Here is a 25,522-nt window from a genome sequence, read left to right as displayed (position 1 = left end):
CACATTATAAGACTTTCAAAAGAAAAAAGGCAACCTTAATTCTGGGATTCAAAAGCAAAATAGAATCTAGAATAGGGATAGTTAAAGGTAGATAGTCGTCCACAGGGAAACCATTGCCTAGTTTCTGGTGGATCATATAGTGCCAGGATTCCAAGAATGCTGGATGAGGTGGTTGATGTAGCAAAGCACTCTTATTAAGCACAAATGCATACTCACGGTTACTTAATACAAATCACTAACCAGGGACATAATAAGCTTCGAGTGGGCCCTGAGTCAAAACCTAAAATGCGCCCCTGCACCCTCATCTTCTTCTCTAGAGAGGCACAAGGAGAGAACAAAGAGCAAGCTGTCACCCAGCCAGCGGGCTCCCCTGCAACGGCGGGCCAGGGACATTTATCTCCCTCCCTCTGGTTCAGTTGTAGCTATGCCCCTGTCACCGACACCAGGCCTTGAGAAATTTTCTTCGGCTCTAGGAACCAGCCCAAAAATTTAGGAACTAGACAAGGCACACTTGCCAAAATTAGTGCTGGACATGGTGATGGGGGAGATTAAATAAGCTTCTCGTTATCCCCTTTTCAAGTAACATACTTATTACAGAAACAAGGCTCTCCGAGACAAAATAAATATCTATCTATCTATCTATCCATCCTAATCCAATCCTCCTGGGTGCGCCTTTAGAATGTGCGTCCCGGCACCCAGCTGATTGGCTGAGCTGCGGATGTGTCGGATTGTCTGGGCACCAGTCGCAAGAGTGGTGGGCCATTTGGGGAAAGCTGGCAGCAAGGCAGCTGGCCGCTTAGGGAAGGGTGCAGCTGGCGGTGGCCTGCTTGGAAAAGTGGGTGGGTGGCTGGCGGTGGAGGCTGGGTTGGGAGGGAAAGGGGCAGGAGGACAAAGCCCCAGTGCCTGTTGAAGGAGGCCAGGCCAGGAGGGTAAGGGGCAGTGGGGCGAAGCCCCAGCTCCCACTGAAGGCAGGGTTGGGAGGGGAAAGAGTGGCGGAGCAAAGCCCCGGTGCCCCTTGGAAGCTGGGTCAGGAGGGGAAGGGGCGGCGGGGCAAAGCCCCAGCGCCCATTGAAGGGCCGGGTCAGGAGGGGAACAGAGAGGGAGGGCAAGCAAGAAGCGAGATGGGGCAGGAGGTGGGGGGGAGAAAGAAGAAGAAACATCCAACCCAGGGGCAGAGCCACCATTGTGCAAACAGGTTCAAAGAACCCAGGCCGCCAATGGAAAAGGCCATGAAAGCCCTGTGGCTCAGGCTCCAGAGGAGCCCAGAGTGAACTCCCCCCTCCCACGCCCGTGCCGCAGAGAGCCTGGACAAACTATCTGCTAGTTATTTCAGGCAGTGCAGACTGCCCGATAGATGTTTTCCCCTTCTTACCCTGCCCTGACTTACCCTTCCTTTATAAGTTTACCACACACTGGGTAGCACGCAGAGTGGCATTGGCACAGTAAGGCTAGCTCAAGTCCCTCCCCCCACCACTTCCTTATTGCTGCAAACCCCTGAAAAGCCATTCCTGAGGGTCAAGGAACCCTCTGTAAGAGCATGGAATGCAGCATGAGTGGCTGCAGGCTGAGAGGAATCCTCAGAAATTGGTCCGCGGCAGTTTCTACAAGAAGAGCTTCAAGAACTGTTCTGGGGCAGCTCAGGGGACTGCAGCAAGGAGGAGTAGGGGAATTGGCTGGTATTAGTACTGTTCCACCAGCATTGCTTTGGATGCTACCTACTGCTGAATCACAGGGATTCTAGTAGAAAAAGACTGAAATCAGTCCAGCCCTGGCCTAGAATAACAGCAAGAGTTCCATACTATAATTCAGTTAAAAAGTCAGCAGGTTAAGTCAGCAAATGGAAACAAAATGCCTAAGTGATCGAAGACTAAATTTCAGTGGGATGAACTGAATACAACACCAAAACAGTGCACATATTAGTTAATGTAGTTCTGTTAAGACTCCTAACAATGTCTCACATGTAAAGTTTTCATGAAAACCTCCAAGTGTTTTGAACCCAAGTTGTTCTTTAGGGGGGATGATACAAAAAGAACAGGTCATGAGATATTGAGAAGGCCATATATTTTACAAATCCTATTTCTATCCTGCCTGTCAGCCATTTGCTGCTGCACCACCTGCTGATCTGTTAGAGGCTGGAGAGGAGTCCCCAAAAAGGAAGACGCATGAATCAAGTCCAGGACGTTCCACAGAGGGCTGCTGACTGCCTGCAAACATCAAGGCTGGCCATACAAATATGGCAATGGAACTGTGCCTAGACAAGGAGAGTGCATGCACAGCTTGCCACATCTGCTTCATGAGTAGGAGAGAAGCAGAAGAGGTCATTTCTTCCACCTGTTTTGAGTTAGGGATACAGGGAGGAGGAGGAACATAGGAAACTGCCATATACTGAGTCAGACCATTGGTCCATCTAGCTCAGTATTGTCTGCACAGATTGGCAGCGGCTTCTCCAAGGTTGCAGGCAGGAATCTCTCTCAGCCCTATCTTGGAGATGCTGGGAGGGAATTTGGAGCCTTCTGCTATTCCAAGAGCAGCTCCTTCCCCTAAGGGGAATATCTTACAGTGCTCACATGTAGTCTCCCATTAATATGCAATCAGGGCAGACCCTGCTAGCTAAGGGGACAAGTCATGCTTAGAACATAAGAACAGCCCTGCTGGATCAGGCACAAGGCCCATCTAGCCCAACATCCTATTTCACACAGTGGCCCACCAGATGCCTCTGGGGAGCCAGCAGGCAAGAGGTATGTGCATGCCCTCTCTCCTGCTGTTGCTCCCCTGCAACTGGTATCGAGAGGCATCGTGCCTCTGAGGCTGCAGATGGCCCACAGCCATCAGACTAGTAGCCATTGATAGACCTGTCCTCCATGAATCTGTCTAAACCCCCTTTAAAGCCATCCAAGCTGGTGGCCATCACCACATCCCATGGCAAGGAAATTCATAGATCAATTATGAGCTGTGTGAAAAAGTACTTCCTCTTGTTGGTCTTAAATTTCCCAACCCTCGGTTTCCTGGTTCTAGTGTTGTGAGGGAGAAATATTTCTCTCTGTCTACCCTCTCCACGCCATGCATAATTTTATACACTTTGATCATGTCTCCCCTTAGTCGCCTCTTTTCCAAGGTAAAGAGCCCCAGATGCTGTAGCCTAGCCTAATGAAGGAAGGTCCTCCAGGCCCTGATCATTTTGGTTGCCCTCTTCTGCACCTTTTCCAGTTCTACAATATCCTTCTTAAGATACGGTGGCCAAAGCTGTACGCAGTACTCCAGATGTGGCCGCACCATAGATTTGTATAAGGGCATTATTATATTAGCAGTTTTATTTTCACTTCCTCTCCTAATGATTCCTAGCATGGAATTAGTTTTTTTTCACAGCTGCCACGCACTGAGACAACGCTTTCAATGAGCTGTCTACCACGACCCCAAGATCTCTCTCCTAGTCAGTCACCGACAGCTCAGATCCCATCAGTATATAAGTGAAGTTGAGGTTTTTTGCCCCAATGTGCATCACTTTACATTTGCTTACATTGAATCCCGTTTGTCATTTTGTTGTCCAGTCCCCTAGTTTGGAGAGATCTTTTTGGAGCTCCCCACAATCCATTGTGGATTTCACTACCCTAAATAGTTTAGTGTCATCTGCAAATTTGGCCACTTTGCAGGTCACCCCAACTTCTAGATCATTTATGAACAAGTTAAAGAGCACTGGTCCCAGTACCAGTTCCTGGGGGACCCCACTTCCTACCTACCTCCATTGTGAAATCTGTCCATTTATTCCTACTCTCTGTCTCTTGTCCTTAAACCAGTTACTTATCTACACATGAACCTGTCCCCTTATTCCAGGATTGCTAAGTTTATTCAAGAGCCTTTGGTGAGGAAATTTATCCAAAGCTTTTTGGAAGTCCAAGTATATTACGTCAACCAGATCACCTTTATCCACGTCTGTTGACACTCTCAAAGAACTCCAAAAGGTTAGTGAGGCAAGACTTTCCCTTGCAGAAGCCATGCTGGTTCTCCTTCAACAATGCCTGCTCTTCTATATGTTTAACAATTTTGTCTTTAAGTATGCTCTTTATCAATTTACCCAGCACCGAAGTTAAGCTGACCATCCTGTAATTTCCCGGATCCCCCCTGGATCCCTTCTTGAAAATTGGAGTCACATTGGCTGCTTTCCAGTCCTTTGGTACAAAGCCTGATTGTAGGGTCAAGTTATATATTTTTGCTAGGAAATCGGCAATTTCTCATTTGAGTTCCTTCAGAACTCTTGGGTGAATGCCATCTGGCTCTGGCAATTTGTTAATTTTTAGCTTTTCAAGACAGTTTAGAACATCTTCCCTTGTCACCTCAAATTCGCCCAGTTCCTCAACCACTAAACCTGAAAAACTCAATTCTGGAGAGGGTATATGGTCAGTATCCACCGCTGTGAAGACAAATGCAAACAACTCATTCAGCTTCTCTGCAATCTCCTTAATAATCCCTTTCACACCCTCATCTAAGGGTCCAACTGCTTCCCTGGAAGGTTTTCTACTTCTGATATATTTAAAGAAGCTTTTGTTATTCCCCTTGACACTTTTAGCTATATGCTTCTCAAACCTTCTCTTTGCATCCCTTATTGTGTCCTTACATTTCTTTTGCCAGAGTTTATGTTCCTTCCTGTTCTATTTGGGCAGGACTTCCATTTTCTGAAGGAAGTCTTCTTCCCTTTTATAACTTCCCTGACTCTACTTGTTAGCCACACTGGCATCTTCCTCAACTTGGTGGCACCTTTCCTCCTCCTTGGTATACATTCCAACTGTCCTTCTAGTACTGTGGTTTAAAATAAGTCCCATGCTTTCTGGAGTGATTTGACCCTCCTGACTTCCCCTTTCCGTTTCTTTCTTACCAGTCCTCTCATTTTTGAGAAGTTTCCTCTTTTGAAGTCCAATGCATCTGTGTTGGACTTCCTTGACAATTCTCCACTTGCATATATGCTGAATTGGATCACACTAGGGTCACTGCTACGCAATGGTTCTGCAACTCTGACATCTTACACCAGGTCCTGGGTACCACATAGGATTTAATCCAAAGTCGCCATCTCTCTGGCTGGTTCAGCCAATAACTGTTCTAAGGCACAGTCATTTAGCTCATCTAGAAATTTGAACTCTCTCTCATTACCTGAATGTGAATTTACCCAGTCTTTTTGAGTAGTTGAAGTCACCCATTATTACTGCCCTGTCTCTCTTTGGTGCCTCTTATTTGTTTTTCCAACTCCAGGTCACTCTCTGCGTTTTGATCTGGAGGGCGATAGCACGTCCCTAATAACACATTTCATTTCAGTCCTCGTAATGTTACCCATAATGATTCTGTGGAGGACTCTGGTCCACCTAGGTTTTCTAGCTTACTGGAATCTATCCCTTCTTTGATATACAGCGCCACTCCTCCCACAACCCTCCCTTCCCTGTCCCTTCTGTAGAGTTTATATCCAGGAATACGGTAATCATGTCCCACTGGTTCTCACCATTCTACCAGGTTTCTGTTACACCCACTATATCTATGTTCTCATTAGTGACCAAGTACTCCAGCTCACCCATCTTAGCTCAGAGGCTTCTGGCACTGTTATACAGACACCTACCGTATTTTATGGACTATAAGATGCGCTTTTTTCCTCGAAAAATATCCACCAAAATTCAGGTACGTCTTATACTCGTAACTGCGTCTTATACTCGTAAGCCTGCCCAACAGATTCGGGGGGGGGCGCGGTATCCCCCGGCAAAGCCTGTACCGATGCTAAAGGAGGGGGTTGGGGGCAACCCTCTATTAGCCCCGTGCCACCTGGGGACTGCCGCTCCAGCTCACCCTCTGCCGCTTGGGCCATGGACTCCTCCTCCTCCCCCGACGAGCCGTTGGCCTCCGAGGATCGTGCCACCGCAAAAGCTTCCAGCACCTGGGCCCTCCTGCCCTGCCACTGGGCCCTCGCCTGGTCCGCGTCGGCCTCGAAGGCCGAGTCAAAATGGCGGCCGTCACTGTGCGCACCTTCACGCGCCGCCGCGGCCCTTCTTCGAGGCACCCGCTCCCGCAGTGGGGAGCATCGCCGTGGATGGCCGTTCGCCCAGGGGGGAACGCGGTGGTCCTGGGCGCGGCTGAGGCATGCTTGGTGGTGGCCGCACTCACAGCAGAGTTGTCCGCTTTCGCCGTTTGCGCCCTTGCTTTCTCCGTTCTGGGCCTAAGGCCCTGCAAACAAGGCACTCTGCTCTGCTCCATGGCAGAAGGAGGGAAAGGACAGAGCAGGGTGCGGTAGGAGGGCTTGGAGGGGAGATGGAGGCTAGAGGAGAAGGGAAGTTCAGAGAAGTGGAAGGAAAGTTCAGAGAAGTGAAGAGGAGGAGGACGACGATGATGACGACGAAGAAGTGGGAGGGGAGGAGGAGAAGGAAAGTTCAGATGAAAGTTTTCTGGGATTTTAAAGGTCTGTTTGGTTTTATAAATAATGGCAAATGTTATTTTTTCAGTTTGGCTTTGTAAACTATTGATAACAGTTTAATATGTTAAAACTGAAAAACTGGATTAAAATTAAGGTGCGTCTTATAGTCCGTAGCGTCTTATAGTCCATAAAATATGGTATACGCCGGGTCCCTCACCTGGTGTTGGTGTGTGCTACCCCCTTTACCATCATTTGACCTATTGGGCAAGCTGTCCTGTGTTTCCTTCTGCTCAACTCCTGGCTCTACTCTGTTCCCTTCTGATTTATTCGAAACATGTTCACCCTCACACCTTAGGGGATTTTGCCAGCCGAATCAGATGCCACCCTGTTCACACCGGCAATCCCCTAGGGGTCATTTTAAAAGCTGCTCTGCGACCTTCTTGATTTTTAGCGCCAGCAGTCTGGTTCCATTTTGGTTCAAGTGGAGCCTGTCCCTTTTGTACAGGATTCGCTTTCCCCAAAATGCATCCCAGTGCCTAATGAATCTAAACCTCTCCTTCCGGCACCACTGTATCATCCATGCATTGAGACCCCTCAGCTCCACCTGTCTTGCTGTCTCTGCATGTGGAACAGGTAGCACTTCAGAGAACGCTATCCTGGGGGTCCTAGAATTCAGTATGCTACCTAGCAGCCTAAATTTGGCTTCCAGGACCTCCCAACTGCATTTCCCAACATCGTTGGTGCCAACATGCACCACGATAGCTGACTCCTCCCCAGCACTGCCCAACAGCCTACCTAGATGCAGCGTGACATCTGCAACCTCTCTATGCCCCTAATGATCTAATCACCCACTACTAAGAGGCCCCTACATCCTGGAGGAGTATCCTCTGTGCGAGAGGATATGGGCGCATCACCCAAGGAAGGGGTCCCTGCTAAGGGAGTGTTTCCCTCTTCCTTAGACTGATGTCCTCCTTCCCTGAGATCTTCATTCTCCATGACAGCAGAAGTGCCATCAGCATGGGAGTGGGATGCCTCTAATACTTATCAAGAAGAAGCAAACTATTTATGTGATTTATGTAATCACGACAGAAAACAAACATCATTACAGGTAGGGAATTCTAAGAGCCAGCTGCATAGTCTGAACATTGCATTGATTGGTTTATATATAGTCTAGTATGACTTTCCGCCCCCCACCCAGTATTTTACATCCACCAAAACTGGAACAGGAAGAAGCTGCTCAGCAGCACTGTTTGGTGGACAACAGGCCGGGGGGAGGATCAACTCAGTTTTACTGCACAGGAGAGTGGTTTCAAAGTGGTGGATCACTAAGTGGTTTGCAGAGGATATTTACCCTCAACACGAATATTAAACTTTCACTGAAGACAGACATATATATGTTAATGTTTGGCCTTCAATGTAAGCAGCACTTAAACAGCACAATCAGTAATGGACAACATGTCCTAATGGTTCCTATGAATGTACAGTGCAGACCTCAGAATGAAATGAACAATACATTAGAAGTCAGCTTTCTGGAGAATAAAACTACATAAAACTATTACAGCATTTTCAGCCAGCACAAAAATATGTGAACTGATTCATTAATACATGAATGATGTTGTTCAGGCCAAATGCTTTCAGTTTGAAAGCTGAGTTCATGGCAAACCTCAGCACAGATATTCTGCTCCCCACAGTTTGCCCAAGTCTTGGCCCTTCTATACACACATCCCCAGAGACACGGGAGCAACTCTCACACCACAGGAGTGGAGGTTGTGCAGATTATGATCAACATTATAGCATTAGTACTAACAGCAGACCTTAAGAAAAAAATAATGAAAGATGGATATCTGGAAAAAAGGGCTTGGCTGCATGATATAGTTCAGCTTGCTCGCTTGAGCCATCAGAAGTTATCTGCTCTGTGGAGTCATTATCTTCTACACTAATCACCTCTGCTCTCAGTTTTTACTGTACTATTTTCTTGAATCCCATTCTGTGGGAAGTCAGTAAGATTGTGGTACTCTCATTAAACAGGCAGTTGGACTAGATGACCTATGATCTCATCTAACTTTCACTTATGAAAACCTAAAACCTTCAGGTGCAACAAACCAGTATCCCACGATGAGGATAAGCAATTCACCAAAAAACCAGGAAGTAAACCCCATAGCATATTGCTACTGGGATTTCAACAAATTGCAAACTTGCTTTTATTCTCTCCTAAATGGATATGAACAAGTATAAACACGTACTCTACAATTATTGTAATTCTCCTATTGCACGACATTGCTGTTGACAAGTAACAACACGGAGAACACAAAAGTATTGTTCCTGGGATAATGAATCCTACATAGTTCTGATTTTACAACTAGCCCAATTAGTGAAGAAAATATAGGAGAGACATAAGGAAAAGGACCAAACTCAGATTTAATACCTTACAAATAAGGAAAGGATATATGCAGATATTAAAGGACAGATAGCATGTTTGGACTAAGAACTGGGTGCTTCCATCATTGCCCTAACTTTTTATATTTATCCCTCAAATGTATATGGTGCATCTGAAACAGCAAATCCTATAGCTAACTAAGCACACACCTCTACTTCTTATTTAACTAAATGCAATATTGACTTTGTCACCATACATTTATTTAATGCCAATAATGTGCCAGGAACTATACATAACACAAGCATATCATGATCCACACTTTACAACTGAACATTTCAATCCAATGCAGTTACATACCTTTAAATCTCTGATATAAAATTGTTCAGGTGCTCCTAAATCTACACAGAATTAGGTTGTAAAATTCTTAATTACAGCAACTAATAATTTTGAAAGTAAAAAAGCAAAGACAAACATAAAAAGCAAGGAGTCTGTTATTATACTCCCACTAAGAGCCTAAGACTTATCGTGAAAGCAAGATGGGCATAGCAACCACTGCAACAAAATTATGTTATACCAGTACTGCAGGTCCATTTTACTGGCACAATTGTCCAGATTGGTGCATTAGGGTCATATTATTTTAAAAGTGCTTACCTGTTGATACTGTCATTTGCTGCCTGGATCCCACTGTCTATTTGAAGTAATGTTTTGTAATCCACATACGCCTGCCGGTATCTTTCCATTGACTCATACGCCATTGCTCGACGCAAGAGAGGCTTAAGAGAATATGGATGAAGTTCCAGTGCACTAAGAAAAAAAATGAACAGAAACTATTACAAGTAGTACAAGGTGAAAAATACAGTAAACAAAAGCATGTAGATTTAAAAACACGGTAATAAACATGTAAGTGGTATATTTCAGATTTTTATCAGAGAGAGTAGTGTACAGTACACTGTTTTGTGCCAACCTTTTTATTATGTCCTTCCTACATTGTGGCGGTATTCTGGAAAGCCTATTAATCAGATGGCCAAGGACCAGATTTAAATTGAGTGATACTTATAGTACAGCAGTAACTTAGAGGATTAAGGTTTAATTCTGCTGAAGCAGTATCTACGACTGAGTGTTATATTACAATACATTGTGGCTGCAAGACATTCAATAGGTAATAATGTATAGAAATAACAACAGGCTAATGAGTTATCAATTGTCTCCTTGCAATCTGTCATTACTGCCAACTGCTTGGACCAAACACCTTATTGGCCACATTGCCACCAAAAATGTATTAAGTCCTATCTCAAAGTACACAATACTTTTGCACAAAACTTCTCAGCTGCCTACGTATGAGCAGCTCATTCCATTATGTGCTCAGGTTCTGAATTTATTCATGAAGGCATTATTATTAAGGAGTAATATTCTGGAATTTCTGTTAAGTAGGCTATGAGGATATTTTCAAGGCACTTAAGAGAATTCTAGCCATTTAAATAAGGGTACAAGCAAGGCTGTGTATACACTGTGCTCTAAATCTAAATCCTGCACCAAGAAAAAACTGAATTTTGCAATCTGCATAAATTATGAAAAGTTAAGAATATTTGGAAATATTTTCCCAGTTTGCATAATTTTTTCTGTGTTGACTAGTTACAGGAATGGACCAAGAGTTACACAGGGCATCAGACTCTGACCACTGGAAATCCTGCTCAGTCTTATCTTCTAAAATTTCACCCAGTATTGCCCATAACTTCCAAATCAGCATTCACTGTTCAACAATAAAAAACTAATTTTTCTTAAATAAAAAAGATCTCAGGATGCTGAACTCTATGCAAAATACGACATGCCACTGCACTTGCACAGTGTGAATGCAGAATTTGCACAGTCCCAGCTCCACTACTTTTCTTCTTCCACAATAATGTGAAGCCAGGCACTGGGAGTTTCCCTCTTTGCAACAGCATCACGTCTCCCATAACAACAATTGGTTGTGTATGTGTGGTCCTGTCAGATACTAGTTCACTCATATTAAACAGTTAAATAGGAAAACAATGAATAGCAGGAGTTTATAGACTGTTTTGCCCTACTAAAACCTTTATGGATAGACCCCTCACTAAAGTAATTAAACACATTTTCAATTAAATTTGTATTCTCTTTGTTTATTTAGGTTAATAGCCTGCTACATCCTACAGGAGATATACTGATATATGTATCCTTGATATAAGCTCAGGGATAGTAATACTATCAAAAATCTTAAAAAACAGATTATTATTATTCCATGAGATTTCCTCATGGAGATCCAAAGTCTAGCCCAAATGGGTTGATTTTACAATGCATTTGAAGAAGATTAAACTAGTTGTCCGTTTTGCTTAATGAACAGTTATTTGTAAATCAAAAGCGTGTAGTTCTCTAAACCAACTGGAGATAATACACTGTCTATTTTGTATTTTCAGGTCTCTGGGATCAAAATAACAATCTGTTCCAGACAGCTATGACATCCTGAAAGCTTATATGGAATCACCTTCTAACTATGAAGTATATCTCTTGTATGAATCATTCAGTCTGAAGAACACTTCTTAAATCAGGAAATGCTTCAATATTAAACAAACATTCTATTCGGAAACGCTGTGCTTTTACCACCCAGGAGTTTTTAGTCAAAAAGGAATGGCTTGGATACCTATGGCTCTGGTGGTATTTTAATTGTGAAGTCTCTCATCAGACACGAACTAAGAAAAATTGTGATGAATACATTTTAGAAACATCAGTAATGCTCAATGCAGCAAGTTATAGAGGAGATGAGGAATTGAATGCACTAGCTTCCAATATAGTCCACACTGCACCATAATTAGAGTAAGACTCTGTCAGTATCTGGGAACTACTGCAATACAATGTCGCAATTATGATGCAACTATTTGAAAATGTTTGAGAAAATGGCATACATTATTATTACAGGCTCAGGTAGCAAAGGAAAATGTATGCATAAACATCAACAGGAACTGCACATGGTTCTGTAATGGGCCTGCTTTCATTTTACATCCAATGCCTTCAAGCATTTTTAGGTAATTTGGAGAATTAACTGTCCTACTCATTCTTCCTCTTCCTTACACAGGAAATGATTTACCACATATTCTGACAGTACATGTAGGTCAACATTAATTGCGATCACTCCGTCTAAACCACTGAGATAATAAAAACTAATTCAAATACAATTATAAGCATGGGGAATGTTGTCTCCCTGCAAGGAGGTTACTATTTACCTGTTACAGTCCTGAATGCAGTCAACACAGTTTCCTTCTTTTAGGTAACATGCTGCTCTGTTTGAATACAAAATACTTAGATCCTCTGGATTTTGGATTCCTAAAATTATACATAATTATAGTGAAAGTTGATTCCTGAAATCAAACATTAGTATAAAAGATTCCAAGTTGCACTGCGGTAGTGAAGATTTGCTGACGAAGCAAAGCTTCAAGGTTTATCTAATATGTCACCTATACTTTTTATCCAACTATAAATACATCCCATTAAGTCAGTTAACCCAAAATCTACAGGAAATATCTGTTTTACTTAATTATACATGAATAGTTTTTCACAACTATTTATTCATTACAAATGAATTTTCATCTATCAGCTCTTGAAACAAATCTCAGAAAAGAAAATATCTTAATGTATTTTGTATTTAAAAATCTCTTAATGTAATGTATTTTAAAACTATCATCAGAGCAGTTTTATAAGGATTTATGACTCACCTGAACTGATGGCATTTTCAATTGCTTCGGAATACTTAAGCATAGCCTCTCCAAACTGTCCATTCTTAAATAAATCATTTCCTTCAGCTTTCAGTGTTGCTGCAGTGGGAGGGCACAGAGTAGGACTGCTTTTTGCAGTTGATGAGGATTCTGCATCCTTCCATTTAACTTCTCCAGTTTCACTGTTATTTTTACCATTGCTTAGAAAGCCATTGACATCGCTATTACAATCCTGCAAAACTTTAGGCATCCTTTTTTCAGGAGTGCCTTTTTTAACACTACTCTCCGAAGGGTCCCTGTGCTTTTGTGCGTCCCTGTGTTCCGATTTACAGCCATCTCCTTTGCTGGGAAACTTCTTTTGTGCATTCCCCATTTCAATCTTCTCACTTGTGATCTCTCCTCCCACTAGCACAGTAGTTTCTACAAGGAAGTTAATCGGCTAGGTTAGAGTTTGCATCATCAGAAGGAACTATTGTAGCAGCAGAGGAGGGGAGGACAAAAAGGACGTATCAACAAATTATTCAGGCATCCTAGCTTACTGAAATGCTTTTAAGACAAACAGTTGCGTACTTTCAAAAAGCAGAGCATAAATCTTACATATACATAATCTGCCATAGTGAGAATATCAAAGTTTTCCCTTTTAAGGATTTAGAGTACCCTGTTTTGAATGGTACTCAGTTCACCTTGAAATTAACCTTTTAAATGCTGATTTCTCAATTTTAAAAGCTATTCCAATTAGCAAATAAGGCAGCAAATCACAACGCCCACATGTGGAACCACAATTAAAACCTTCCATTCTGAAAATATATAAAAAGTTATTTTGAACAATCATATATTATAAAATTACACACTGATTTTCCCTACCTTGAGACTGTATCTAAAGTCTACAAAAGGGAGCTTGAAAGGGTTTAAAATATGAATTATTTTGTATTTTATTCTGAAGTGGCTTCTCATTCAGACCCAAGTAGACTAAAAATAGTTTACTATCATTTTGTTGACCGTTATTTCTAATGCTACAAGATTAATAAGCAAACCAATAACATCTTTCATACAGTGAGCCATGCACTCACGGGGGGGGGGGGGAGTGAATACAACTGCTTGAGAGCAAGTCTTTGGAGATCAGAGTTTTACATGTTTGATGAATACTGATAATACCTGGTATATAACAGATAAATACCATGTGCTTGACTTTTGTTAGCTTCCTTTAGAATATGAAATGCCTCCTAAAGAGCCAGAGGAAGGAAATTTAAAGAAACAGTAGTGTCATTTTCAGAAATAATTAATTTGCAAAATATGCTGAGCTTGCCAAGACAAAAAAAACTCCAGGTTTCAAAAGTTAGTCTCACAGTCTTGAACATAAACAGTTCTTCTTTATTTGAAATATGAAATTATGAATAGGAATTGCTTTAAAAATATTTTAAACCAAAAATATAGGACACAAGCCAGAAAGACACATGTTTTCTAAGCATCTTCTGCTTAGAAGCTAACTGCTAGCTGAGCAAAGAGGCACCTTTCAAAGTGACAAATCTATTTATATTAAGCAAGGACTCTGCAACCCCAGCACAGCATCCATCCAGTGGTGGTTACTGGTGTCTGTCTTGGGTTTCTCTTTTAGACTGTGAGCCCTTTGGAGACAAGGAACCATCTACTCATTATTCTTTTTCTATGAAAACTATTTTCAGAACTTACTGTTGAAAAGCAATATATAAATAGTAGTAATAGCAGCTCCATAATATCTTCACATTGCTCTTCAAGCCACCCAAAGCTGTTTGAACTTTAATTGTGAGAGCTTTTAAAGACAAATATTAAGAGTTGGAGGGGAATTGTGTGCACTATTATAAATAAAAAGTATGTGTTTATGATATAAACCTGTTGTTGTTGTTACTATTATTAATTCGATTTCTATACCACCCTTCCAAAAATGGCTCAGGGCGGTTTACACAGAGAAATAATAAATAAAATAAGATGGATCCCTATCTCCAAAGGGCTCACAATCTAAAAGAAACATAAGACAGACACCAGGAACAGTCACTGAAGATACTGTGCTGGGGGTGGATAGGGCCAGTTACTCTCCCCCTACTAAATAAAGAGAATCACTATGTTAAAAGGTACCTCTTTGCCAAGTTAGCAAGAGTTCCATGCTCTTCCAAGGAAAACAATATGAAGGTTCATTCTTACTTTTATCTCCACTGCCATTTTCATATTCTGCCTTATTTCCTCCACCTTCACCATCTGATTCTTCTATATCTTCAATAAATATTCTTTTCACTTTGATTTGATTCTGAGGGACCACCTCTAACTCGGTCAGTTTTTCCTCAAGTTCTGACAGTTTTTTCTACAATATAACAAGAATATTTAATATTTTCTTTTTAAAATTAATGGTACAGGTGTTTTTTGTTTTTTTTACCACTGCAAGATACTATAAATCATGAATATATTATACTTAATAACATGTCAGCTCCCAGAAACATGGGGTTTGTTTCTCCTTAATTTTGTGGATTTTAAGCATCCACGTTAATTTTATTTATTTCTCAGATTTGTAGACCGTCCCAAACTTCCATTTCTGGATGATTTACAAAAACATAAAACAAATTAAAATGAAACAATTTAAAACCACAGTCAAGTTAAAAAGCTTGGATAAGAAAAGACTTTAGGGACTTTTAAGAAATTGTCAGGGATAGGGAAGCTCTTATTTCAACAGGAAAAAGAGAAGGCCCATCTGTGCATAGCCACCAGACGAGCTGATGGCAACTGCAGATGAACCTCTGCAGATGATCTCAATGGGCACTGGAGCTTATGGCAAAGAAGACATTCTCTTAAATCCCTAGGGCCCAAGCTGTTTAGGGCTTTATAGGTTATAATAATCAGCACCATGTAATGGCAGCCAGTGTAGCTCTTTAGGCTACACTGTAATAGTCTACATATTACATGGAAGTAATATATCTCAGAGATGACCCAGAGACCAACCTGGCTACCACATTCTGTACCAACTACAGTTTCCAGACTATATACAAAGGCAGCCCACATAGAGCACATTGCAGTAGTCAAGTCCAGAGGTTATCAGCATATGTACCACTGTTCTGAGGTCATTTATCTCCAGAAATTGATACAGCTGACATATTAGCCAAAGCTGAAAGAAAGCACCTCTAGCCACCACCTCAGCCTGCGACACCAGGGAGAGATTAGGATCCACAAGTACCCCCAAGTCCTGGTCAGCGTCGTGCCGGAAGTGGCTAATGCACTGCAGTCCCGCAACAGCAGTTTTGGGAAGAGTGCCAGTGGGGAGAAAGTGGTGGGGGAGGTAAAGGCACCCTCCATTCCCCTTAAAGGAACCCCCCACCTCCGAACCAGCTCGAACACCGGACGTTCAAACCGGTTCAGCGCTCCTAAAGGAAACTCATTTAAAAGCTTTGGAGACAAGATGGAGCCCTGCAGGATACCATATAAAAGTTCAGATTTTTAAGAGCAACAATCCCCTTCAGATGCTCCAGAAGGATACTATGGATACTGAGAGATCCAAAAGGACTAAAAGAGTCACACTCCCTCTGACAATTTCTAAATTGAGATCACCCATCAGGCCAACCAGATAGCCCACCCATAAACCAGTTTGAAATGGGTCTAGATAATCAGTTTTCTCCAAAACCACTTGGAGCTGGGAGGCCACCACCCTCTCAATTACCTTGCCCAACCATGGAAGGTTGGAAACAGGCTATTGTGGATATTGGTTGCGCGTAAATAGCAATAGCAATAGCAATAGCACTTACATTTATATACCGCTCTATAGCCGGAGCTCTCTAAGCGGTTTACAATGATTTAGCATATTGCCCCCAACATTCTGGGTACTCATTTTACCGACCTCGGAAGGATGGAAGGCTGAGTCAACCTTGAGCCCCTGGTCAGGATTGAACTTGTAACCTTCTGGTTACAGGGCGGCAGTTTTACCACTGCGCCACCAGGGTAAAGAAAGTATTGTGTTATTGTCCCTATGATTTTGGACTAGTGGACAAATATGACCCATATATCTAGTCTTCTCTTCAGTTATCCTCAGATAAAAAATTATTGGAAATAAACATTCCAACCCCAAAAGCTAACAATTCAAGACTACATCACACAATGAAATTTTCTATATGTTCTATGTTTAAAAGTGCTTATATTCTACAGGTACACCACAACCAGTGTTCCCTCTAATTTTTTTCATCTCTTTGCGAAATGAGTTTTGTTCTGGGTGGCAGTATCAAGGCAGTGTATGCGCATGTCCATTCAGAATGAGGCCTTCCTGATTCAACCTGAGTGGGATCTAAAATGAACTGAGCGGACATCCAAAAACTTGTGAGCACATGTGCACGCCTTAGAGGGAACAGTGACCACAACCTGTGAAATAGGTGCACATCTATTTCAGTGAACAAACATGTGGGTAGGAAGCTCCATAAGACATTCCAACTGGCATATACTCGATCATCATGTTTGAAATTGTGAGTACATGCAGAGTACTCACAATTTCCTACATGGAAGGTACATTTGTTCAGGGAACTCATAACTGGTTGGATCCCAACTAGTACTTGGGATGGAAGGAGTCCCATTCATGGAAGGAAGGTAGGAGCAATTTTCATCAATCTCATTTTCCCTCCTCAGACTCTTGAAAATATGCCCCTGAGGGTTGGGAAACTCTCAGGAATAGATTTGGGGTGGGGAGGATGAAGGGAGGCAGCAGACAAAAAAGGGGGAAATGGCAAAATGGCTCCCTAGCACAAACAGACCTACTTCTATTTGCAAAAAGTATTAGCAGGGATTCAGCCATGAACATGGGGCAGTCATAACTCACCATACTCCCATTCAAGTTCCTGTGCACTGAAGTCAATTGCCCTAAACCACTTTAAATCCAAGGTCAATTTCTTAAATCATGTTTTAATTTGAGATAGTCATTTTGGAAGGAATATAATTTACAGTCTTGTAGCACCTGAAAGACTAACAGATTTATTGCAACATGAATTTTTGTAGGCAGTTAATGGAAGATACTTGCTTTTAAGCGGGGGTTAGAATTTTAGATTCAAATCTACAACCTACTAACTCTAACGTAGTCCTACTAAAATAAATGGAATTGGTTATAGATTATATTCATAAGTGGAAACCTGCTAGAGTAAAAGTTAAGCAGCTATCAGATCCTTAATGACACCGTTATGTCTAATGTCTCAACAATGAGCCAGCATGGTGTAGTGGTTAGAGTGCTGGACTAGGACCGAGGAGACCCAAGTTCAAATCCCCATTCAGCCATGAAACTAGCTGGGTGACTCTGGGCCAGTCACTTCTCTCTCAGCCTAACCTACTTCACAGAGTTGTTGTGACAGAGAAACTCAAGTATGTAGTATACCGCTCTGGGCTCCTTGGAGGAAGAACGGGATATAAATGTTGTTAATTAAAATAATAATAATAATAATACACAGTTAACAATCAATGGCGAGGCACTTGGACAGGTTAACATCAGAAGAGGCATTTTCCAAGGGGACTCACTATCCCCTCTATCGCCATGACCCCACTTTCACAAATACTAAACAAAACAGGCCTCGGATACCAAACATCTAAAACATCAAGTAAAATAAACCATCTGCTGTACATGGACGATCTGAAGTTGTATGGAAAGTCCCAGTCAGAAATTGAATCACTGCTAAACACTGTCCGTATATTCAGTAGCGATATAGCAATGGAGTTTGGACTAGACAAGTGTGCTGCATTAATAGTGAACAGAGGGAAAATAAGAAAAACAGAAGGAATAGAACTGCCCAATGGAAGCAAGATCAAGAACCTGGAAGAGAAAGGACATTACAAATACTTGGGCATTCTCCAGGCTGATAACATCGCACACACCGAAGTTAAAAGAAAAATTGGAAGTGAATACATCAGGAGAGTTAGAAAAATCCTCAAGTCCAAACTCAATGGCGGGAACACCATACAAGCCATAAACACCTGGGCTATACCTGTTATCAGATACACTGCAGGAATAATAGACTGGACCCAGGCAGAGCTAGAGACACTAGATCGTAAGACCAGGAAAATCATGACCATCAATCATGCTCTGCACCCCCGCAGTGATGTAGATAGGCTCTACCTCCCTCGCAGCTCAGGTGGAAGAGGAATGCTGCAAGTCCATCAAACAGTAGAGGAGGAGAAAAGAGGCCTTGAAGAATATATCAAGGACAGTGAAGAAGATGTACTTCAAATGGTCAAGAACGAGAAACTATTCAACACCAATGAAACAAAGCAGGCCTACAAGAAAGAACAAGTCAAGAACCGAGCAGGAAAATGGAGAAATAAGCCCCTGCATGGTCAATATTTGCACAATATAAGTGGAAACTCAGACATCACCAAGACCTGGCAATGGCTTAAGAATGGCAACTTGAAGAAAGAAACAGAGGGTTTAATACTGGCTGCACAAGAACAGGCACTAAGAACAAATGCAATAAGAGCAAAAGTAGAAAAATCCACAACAAACAGAAGTGCCGCCTTTGTAAAGAAGCGGATGAAACAGTGGACCACCTGATCAGCTGTTGTAAGAAGATCGCACAGACTGACTACAAACAAAGGCATGACAAGGTAGCAGGGATGATACACTGGAACATCTGCAAAAAATACAAGCTATCTGTAGCCAAGAATTGGTGGGACCATAAAATTGAAAAAGTTGAAGAGAATGAAGATGTAAAAATATTATGGGACTTCCGACTACAAACAGACAAACATCTGCCACACAATACACCAGATATAACTGTAGTCAAGAAGAAAGAAAAACAAGTCAAAATAATCGACATAGCAATACCAGGGGATAGCAGTATAGAAGAAAAAGAAATAGAAAAAATCACCAAATACAAAGATCTAGAAATTGAAATGGAAAGGCTGTGGCAGAAAAAGACCAAAATAATCCCAGTGGTAATTGGCACCCTGGGTGCGGTCCCAAAAGACCTTGAAGAGCACCTCAACACCATAGGGGCCACAGAAATCACCATCAGCCAATTACAAAAAGCAGCTTTACTGGGAACAGCCTATATTTTGCGACAATATCTATAATAACCAACAGTATTGATGATAAAATTCAGCCATCCCAGGTCCTTGGAAAGGACTCGATGTCTGGATAAAACAAACCAGTCGATAACACCTGTCTGACTGTGTAAACAAGAAATACAAAAAACAAAGCTTTATGAACATTCATACTTTACACTACAGCCATGAAGTGAATTAACAATGCTTACTTTAGCGATAGCATTTTCCGGCTCAGTTTGTAGTACCTTCTTCAAATTGTTTGCAGCTTCCTTGAAGTTCTGTAGATTGCTGTACACTGTGGCACGGCGCATAAGAGCTGCAGATTAATAAAGGGTGCATTAACTTTATTGCATTGTTCTAAGTTCCATAAACACATAATAAATCTTACATTGCAGTCTGTATAGTGGAAAAGTAAAATAATTCTGCATTAATTATATAAAAACCCGTATCTACGGCAAAATGGTTATTAAAAATAATCTCATTGCTATGATGCAGACCATCTTCTCCCATAAAAGAGACATATTCAAATTTTAGTACCATAATCATTCTACTAAGCTTCCAGTCTATTCCAACAATCCAGCCCAGGTATAGTTGTTTACCAAAGTTTAACAGGCTAAAATATATGCAGAAAGAGACTTCTGTAATGTCCATAGGCAATAACTTTGCATGTAGAGGCAAGAGTTCCCATTTGCTAGGATTGCAAGAAGCTGCTACAGGCAAACTAGGGTCAACCTCCCTCCACTGATTAGCAATAAAAAGAGAACTATTATTGTCCAGACTGGATTTTCCCCCATCTTGTTCTGGCTAGCTCTGTCTCACATAAAGTGAAAGGCAGTGAGCTTCTGCAGCAAATGCAGAAATATGTGACAAAGCCCTCAGCAAGAGTACTAAACCAGTATCTTGCAAACACTGTATTCCCCATTATGACAGATGCAGAATAATTAACCATTTCACAGTGTTCCTGATCCTTTCATACACTGAAGATATTGGTGTTAAATGGTTATTACTAAGAAGAGGGTGGAAGAGCCTTGGCTGCTAAAACAGTTTACAATCCACAAATTAAAGTGCTTTGTCACTAAAACAGGCGGTAGACTACAAATTAAGTGCTTTGCCACATATTCTGGATTTATTCTATTTTAAATGTTTTGCAACAGAACCAAGTCCTCAGAAATGTTTTTCTTTTAATTTTACCTTTTATGTTTCCAGAGTCCATTTTTAATACAGTCTCACAATCCTGAAGAGCAACATGCCAGTTCTGTAGTTTTATTTCTGCCTGAGCTTTGTTATTATATGCAGCCACAGTGGGGAATGCAGATATGCTCCTGCGAAAGACTAAAGGCATTAGGCAGACTGACTTTAACGTAGAAACTTCAGCAAGACTGGTGGCATCTGTAAAGGTTAAGCTTTTGCAAGTCAGAGCCCACTTTGTCAGATGCATTAAGCATTATTCTCAGTTGGCAGAAACATATATTAAGTCCAGAGATAAGAACTAGGCAAGGCGGTAGGGACACTATTACAAAGTGAAGCCAGAGTGCCCAGCAATGCAAGAGAGAAGTATGTCATGTTACTAAAGCACACATGAAAACAAAATCCAGGAGGGCCATTGCACATTCCCTTGCACATGGAACCCTTTATGGGCCTCCAAACCGCTTCGAAGAACTGGCGGTTCCACTGGTTCAAAGGTGGAGGGGGTGCTGCTTTAAGAGAGGAGGGTGCACTTACCCCTCCTGCTGCTTCTCCTCCACTGGCATTCCCACCAAAGGCCTTTAGGTCCAGGCTCAAAAATTACCTAGGTAATTTTGCTCTGTATACAATGTACCAAAAAAAAAAAAAAAGTGAGTTTGCTTGAGCTTGTAAACAGAGCAAAATTACCTAGGTAATTTTGGAGCCTGGACCTAAAGGCCTTTGGTGCCCCCCACCGTAAAAACACATGCAGTATTTTTAACACATGGGTTCTTGAGGGCACAAACAGCAACTGAACTCACAAGAATATAAAACAGATTTATTTATGCAAATATGCATTAGGAGAAACATTTCAACTTAACATATTCTCATCCCACATATTTCTTTCCCCACTCCCTGCACTGTTCCTAAAGCAGAGGTCACGCTCAGATGCCCTATGCAGGTCACAGTCACGCTTAGATGCCCGGCACAGCGTGGGCCAGCGGCACGGTGTGGTGACCACACCACCCGGGGCAGACTAAAGAGGATTTGGGGACCCCCAGGGGGTGTGGAGGCCCTGGACTTTGACCCGGAAGTCCAGGGGTAAGAGTGCCTCTGTTTGTATACATGCATTTTCAATCTCATGGGGACAAAGTAGCTGGAAGTGGGGCACAACTGGAAAAGGAGAAGGCGAGGCAGAGAAATGATAGACACACACAGAGAACTTCTTCCCTCCAAATCCCTTCCCCTGAAACTGCTTTCTTTTCTTTCTTTCAAAAACAGAGTTGGTGCCCTATTACATACAACACATATTATATACAACACTATCCCCTAATGAGTAACAAAAGAGAGAGCTGCTAGTAAGGCAATTACAAACACAAGCTTAAAGAACACTGAGAAGTGGACTATTTATTTTTCTAAATCATGGTGCCATATAAAATAGTATGACTTAAAAGTAAACCTTTTGCTGAGTATTAAAATGTGCACATTTACCATAATTATGCCCTTCTGGAACTGCAGTTTGAATGTATTCCCGCCCCGCCCCCCCAAATGTTTAATTCAAGTGGATAGGTGAAGTTCTACAAACACCTAAAAACATCCTAATAAATACAATTCAGTTTGCCAAGTAGGTAGAATAGAACCTTGAGGCAGGATTTTGAAATAAATGGGTTCTGGGAAAACAAAGCAGCCGGGTTGGTGTCTCCTGGAAGAAAATAGCACTTCAAATTAACAATGTATCTAGAGAGCTGATCTGGTGACCCAATGTAGACAGCCAAAGAAACCCTGAAAAACCTGCTTACCCAGAGAGCATAGGAGGGAAGGGGGACAGAATAAACATCTTTACTGCAAAGGAGAGCCCTTTTAAGAAAGATCAAACCGTTTATAGCTGTTAAAACCCTTTAAAGCAAAAGCTGTTCAGCCTTGTTATATTCCTTTTTCTCTTTTTAAAACTAATAGCATCACTTAAAATGCTATTAAAACAGCTTATTAACATCTACATCTCATAGAGGTTGTTGCTATAGCTACTGCAAACTATTGGCTACTACAGCTGTAATCCTGTACATGAGTAGGTTGCACAAGTACACTATGGTACACAAGTAGGTTGCTTAAATCCTGAAATAAGCAGGACTTAAGTAGCTTGTGTGCAGGATTGTAGCCTACACCCACAGTGCTACAACAATAAACTGGACTGAGCAGCTCAGAAGTTAACTGAAACACTGGTTAATGCTAGGGATGTGCATGGAACCAGTTTGGAGGCCCTGATGGCACCCACAGAGCCCTGTGGTTTTCTTTGGTAGAATACAGGAGGGGTTTACCATTGCCTCCTCCCATGCAGTATGAGATGATGCCTTTCAGCATCTTCCTATATCGTTGCTGTCTGATATAGTACCAGTAGGGATTCGAACCGGCAACCTTCTGCTAGTTAGTCAAGCATTTCCCCACTGTGCCACTTAAGGTGACATTAAAATGCAAGAATTGCCAACTATGAAATAGACTACTGTTTTGAAAATAAACTATCCGAAGTTCTTGAGTTCAAAACTTCAACAAAATAAAAAGTAAGAACACTGTCATATTAAAATGAATGCCTCAGATAATATTCTCACCTAATATAGTAGACAACCGCTTCTTTGTAATCTCCTGTGATAAATGCTTCATTGCCTTTTTCTTTTTCACGATTAGCAATAAAGTTCTTTTCTTTTGTAGTCATGCCTAGAAAACAGCCATTGCATATTAAAGGAAGAAATCATCAAGCAAGGCCCAAACCATTTAGATATAAAACATTATTGGTTCTATTCTATTTTGTGTATTGCTATAAAGCACAATGCTTTCTGAAAGTATACATGTAAACACAGGATTGGTACAGGAGACACAAATTACAAGCGGTAAAGTACAGACAACCACATAGGTATTTTTTTTAAGTCACATTATTTTATAGAGATGTCAATTCATACTATTTCTGAAAATAGTAATTCCTCCTGTGTATCCTAATCTTTGCTGGTCAATAACTGAATAAACTTATCTCTCTCTCTCTCCCCTAATCTTATTTTGCAATAAGATACAACAAAATCACTAGGGCACTGAGAGTGCACTTACCTGTTGTGTCTATAGCTGTTTTTGGTAACCTTGTCTTACTACAAAAACTGGCTTTAGAATTATTTTCTTCGTGACTTCCATCAATTTTGGAACATTCTTTTTCGACATCAAACCTTAAATTGAAAAGCATTTAATAAATACCATTATAATTACCTACACGATATTCCTATAAAATGCTTCAGAACCTGTAGCATATTTGATCAAATCTTGCTCCGCTAAATAGGAACATACATAGGAACATACAAAGCTGCCATATACTGAGTCAGACCATAGGTCCATCTCACTCAGTATTGTCTACACAGACTGGCATCGGCTTCTCCAAGGTTGCAGGCAGGAATTTCTCTTGTCCCTATCTTGGAGATGCCAGGGAGGGAACCTGGAACCTTCTGCTCTTCCCAGAGCAGCTCCATCCCCTAAGGGGAATTATCTTACAGAGCTCACACATCAAATCTCCCATTTATATGCAACCAGGGTAGATACTGCTTAGCTAAGAGGACAAGTCATGCTTGCTACCACAAGACCAGCTCTCCTCTCAGATCATTCAGCTAGCATTACTCCAAGATTACAAACCACTGCCTTTTCCAGTTTCTGTCACCAGAAGCCTTCAACCAACAATACCAGGAACTTAACCTGGGCCATAAGGCCACCCATTTCTATCTCCAGGTAGGAAAAATATGAACCCTGTTATATTTACATGGATTATTTTGTCATGGGACACGAATTAAGTAGCCACTGCACAATAAACGCTTTCACCACACTTCATCTACTATGATGTTCATGCCAGGAGCAGCTGGGGAGGGTAGCGCTGGGGAGGGAGGAGAGGCACCTTTAAGGAGGTAATAAGCAGGTGCTTACCATTGTGTAAGCAGCACCTGCAAGCTGTGGCACTCTGCCCGCAATCCCGCATGGGGCAGCAGCGCTCCATCCAGCATCTGGCGGGGCCGCAGCATAGCCCTAGCCTCTACGTGTGTGTGGAGCCTCCACACACACAGAGAGACCAGGGCCCCACTGCAGCCCCGTCACTCTGCACGGGATTGTGGGCAGAGTGCTGCAGCTTTCAGGTGCTGCTTACACAATGGTAAGCACCTGCTTATTACCTCCTTAAAGGTGCCTCTCACTGCCACTCCTGGTTAATGCTCTTTTTCTACAGAAATTACCTCCATTAGGAAGATGCCATGTCTGAGGTGCTCCTCATACATGCAAACATTTTGCCACCAAATTCCAGCCCCTCTCATTTTAGATTAAAAATATAGCAATTCAATGGGTAGCAGCCACAGCAGGGCCAGTCCGCCCAGCTAACTAGGTGGTCACCTAGGGCACCAAGCAGGAAAGGGCGCTGATGGCCTTAGTCATGTGTGCCACTCACCAGCACCTCCCATGGGCAGGTGTGCACACCAGTCAGCCAGGTGACAAGGATCTCCCCATCACCAGAGCCAGTTGGGAGACAGCACATGCCAGAGCCAGCCAGACAGGGCAGGTGACAGGGGTCATCTGCCTAATGGGAGGTGCCCACCCAAGAGGGCAAAGGGACAAGTAGCAGCTAAGTCAGGATTTGCTGGGGACACCCCCAATCCTTGGGCCAGCCTTAATCCACAGTGGCAGCCATGGAAGGACTTCTTATGGTTGCAGTGCTCACAAAGTTGCACTACTGCTAGCAGAAAAGGAACTACTGTTCCTGAATGCATGTTACACAAGCCCACATATTTACACATATGTGGACTTGTACAATATTGTGTAAATGTTGCCCAA

The 25,522-nt window shown here is 42.1% G+C and overlaps 1 protein-coding gene across 12 annotated transcripts in view; it reads right to left on the bottom strand.

Annotated features, from left to right (window-relative positions):
- Window positions 1–25,522, bottom strand: part of SPAG1 (sperm associated antigen 1) — a 55,607-nt gene that overhangs the window by 18,325 nt on the left and 11,760 nt on the right. For all 12 annotated transcript variants that reach the window (XM_053249732.1, XM_053249739.1, XM_053249736.1 and 9 more), the window contains 8 exons: window positions 23,774–23,886; window positions 23,284–23,389; window positions 20,708–20,838; window positions 19,726–19,832; window positions 14,666–14,822; window positions 12,488–12,907; window positions 11,999–12,098; window positions 9,414–9,566 (listed from right to left, as the gene is read on the bottom strand). In XM_053249732.1, coding sequence (XP_053105707.1) covers window positions 9,414–9,566; window positions 11,999–12,098; window positions 12,488–12,907; window positions 14,666–14,822; window positions 19,726–19,832; window positions 20,708–20,838; window positions 23,284–23,389; window positions 23,774–23,886 — 1,287 coding nt within the window. The remainder of the gene's footprint in view (window positions 1–9,413; window positions 9,567–11,998; window positions 12,099–12,487; window positions 12,908–14,665; window positions 14,823–19,725; window positions 19,833–20,707; window positions 20,839–23,283; window positions 23,390–23,773; window positions 23,887–25,522) is intronic.

The sequence above is a fragment of the Hemicordylus capensis genome, chromosome 4 (genome assembly GCF_027244095.1).
Source record: "Hemicordylus capensis ecotype Gifberg chromosome 4, rHemCap1.1.pri, whole genome shotgun sequence".
NCBI lineage: Eukaryota > Metazoa > Chordata > Lepidosauria > Squamata > Cordylidae > Hemicordylus > Hemicordylus capensis.
Note: the sequence above shows the minus strand (reverse complement) of the source record. Positions and strands in the feature narration are given on the sequence as shown.